The sequence below is a fragment of the Nanorana parkeri genome, unplaced genomic scaffold (assembly GCF_000935625.1).
Source record: "Nanorana parkeri isolate BGI_ZX_2015 unplaced genomic scaffold, ASM93562v1 scaffold2782, whole genome shotgun sequence".
Classification (NCBI taxonomy): domain Eukaryota; kingdom Metazoa; phylum Chordata; class Amphibia; order Anura; family Dicroglossidae; genus Nanorana; species Nanorana parkeri.
Genome location: NW_017309050.1, coordinates 90,045 through 92,768, shown reverse-complemented (window position 1 = coordinate 92,768; position 2,724 = coordinate 90,045). Strand labels below are relative to the sequence as shown.

General features: G+C 42.5%; 1 protein-coding gene across 1 annotated transcript; it reads left to right on the top strand.

Moving 5' to 3' along the window:
- The first annotated feature begins 430 nt into the window (after positions 1-430).
- On the top strand, positions 431-1,542 carry LOC108802295 (gastrula zinc finger protein XlCGF8.2DB-like). The gene has a single exon (XM_018574162.1). It carries the CDS (start codon positions 451-453, stop codon positions 1,540-1,542), a length of 1,092 nt encoding a protein of 363 aa, XP_018429664.1. The 5' UTR covers positions 431-450.
- The last annotated feature ends 1,182 nt before the right edge of the window (positions 1,543-2,724 follow it).

Genomic DNA, 2,724 nt, shown 5'->3' with positions numbered 1-2,724 from the left:
TTCCAGAAAAGGTCCATCTCTCTTCTTCTCCATAGCCGTGATCTTCTTCTCCATAGCCGTGATCAATTCACAAAACTATTTTGCCCAGTGTGTCAGAGTTGTTTTGGGTGTTTGTTTTGGGTGTTTTATCCTTTAACTCATTTGTTTTTACATGTCGTGTTACGTTGTACCCAATATCATGCCAGAGCTCTGTGATGACTTCAAGACCAACATACATGACTGATTACTGACGTGTGTAATAATTTCTCTCCAGCAGATGGATGTGATGTCAGGAATACCTCGGAGAGACATCTTATATTATCTGCCGATTGCAAGTCAGAAAATAATGTCATCACACAGGATTCTCCAGGAGTGAATCCAAACACACAAAATATACATCACAGACCTCACTGTTTGGAGACATCAATGGATCCCTCTGATCAGGGTGAATCTTCTGATCATTCACATACTATGACTGGAAATATCCATCTAAGATCTCACACTGCAAGAGATCCATCTAATCCCAAGGAATCTTCCTCACCCCATGAAGGTGATCAAAGAGGTGAAAATCTTTTCTCACATACAGTGTGTGGGAAATCTTTCACTGAAAACAAAAACCTTCTTAAACACCAAAGTATTAACACGGGTAAGCAAACCTATTCATGTTCAGAGTGTGAAAAATGTTTCATTCGTAAAGGAGACTTTGTTAAACACCAGAGAATTCACACAGGTGAGCGACCTCATTCATGCTCAGAGTGCGGGAAAAGTTTCACTGAGAAAAGAACCCTTACTCAACACCAGAAAATTCACTCGGGTGAGCGACCTTACTCATGTTCAGAGTGCGGGAAATCTTTCACTGAGAAAGGAGCCCTTGCTAAACACCAGAGATTTCACACCGGTGAGCGCCCCCATTCATGTTCAGAGTGCGGAAAATCCTTCACTGAGAAAGGAGACCTTGGTAAACACCTGAAAATTCACACAGGTGAGCGTCCTTATATATGTTCAGAGTGTGGGAAATCTTTCACTGAGAAAGGAGACCTTGTTAGACACCTGAAAATTCACACAGGTGAGCGTCCTTATTCATGTTCAGAGTGCGGAAAATCTTTCATTCATAAAGTAGTCCTTGTTCAGCACCTGAAAATTCACACAGGTGAGCGTCCTCATTCATGTTTAGAGTGCGGGAAATCTTTCACTCAGAAAGGATCCCTTATTAAACACCAGAGGACTCACACGGGTGAGCGTCCCTATTCATGTTCAGACTGTGCGAAATCTTTCACTAATAAAGTATTACTTGTTCAACACCAGAGAATTCACACAGGTGAGCGGCCTTATTCATGTACAGAGTGCGGGAAATCCTTTGCTTATAAAGGAACACTTTGGAAACACAAGATAATTCACACGGGTGAACGTCCTTATTCGTGTTCAGAGTGCGGAAAATCTTTCATCGAGAAACATAAACTTCTTACACACCAGAGAAAACATACTGTGGAGCGTCCTCACTGCTTTATGACTGCAGGAAATGTTTTACAGGTAAAAGAAGTCTCATTAGACAGCACCAGCTGATTTTTGTTGTTAAATGTACGATGGCTTTTCACAGGTGGAACTGTTTTTAGTGCATAGAACAATTGTAAGATAGTCCAACTGTAGAATATAAAAGAAAAAGGGTGGTCATCAGGAAGAAGGATTCTCCTTACCTTGTTGGTCAATGGGCTAAAAAGCATGCTTACAGAAACCTCAAAAGATTATTGCTATAGCAAACATGTTGAAAGTATCCATCAACAGAAGCTACAGTAGACATTGAGAGGAAAGCTGTCAGAGAATGTAGTGTGGATGGTGGGGGGAGAGCTGTCAGAGAATGTAGTGTGGATGGTGGGAGGAGAGCTGTCAGAGAATGTAGTGTGGATGGTGGGAGGAGAGCTGTCAGAGAATGTAGTGTGGATGGTGGGAGGAGAGCTGTCAGAGAATGTAGTGTGGATGGTGGAGGAGAGATGTCAGAGAATGTAGTGTGGATGGTGGTGGAGGAGAGCTGTCAGAGAATGTAGACCCAGAGGATGTCATACAGAAATTGGGGAAGTAAGTGGAAGACAGGAGTGCAGAGTGTTTAGTGATGTGGATTCTGCTGAGAGAACAATGTGTGGTGGGGATGATATAAGAATATCTCTAATAGGGTGCAGGTACTACTGAGGGTACCATGTTGGGTTTTGGGGACTTTTCAGCTGTGCAGTATAGAACTCTGGAGGAGAATGGATGAAATAAGAGCTGCATATCATACAGAAAGTAAAAGTTACAATCTCTGGTTTAAATCTGTGCCATGACAGGGGTGTGGAAATTTAAAAAAAACTTGTCCAAGGACTAAAGCAGGGTCCTAATCCTAAGTATGGGGTGCAGTTCATACATCTGTACTTGTGGAGGGGAAGGACCGTTCGCCGAAAGGTAAGTATATCAGGCGGGGGGCAGATGCCAGCGGGTAATTCCATTTTCCCAATTACTTGGGAAAGTGAGCTTACCCTTTAATGCACATTGTGCCTGTTAGAGAGCGCTGCTGCCCGGCTACCACAATAAGGTGCACAGAGGAATGGGGAGGGGGGCTGTACTCAGCGCACACATACACAATGCCCTACATGTGCGTTTATTTGCATGCATATGGCTGGAGGGGAGGGGTGGGTTTTATTATTTTTTTAATTTGTATCCCTTTTTACATTTTATTTTAAACACTTTTTAGTTTTTGTTTTTTTTACCTTAAAG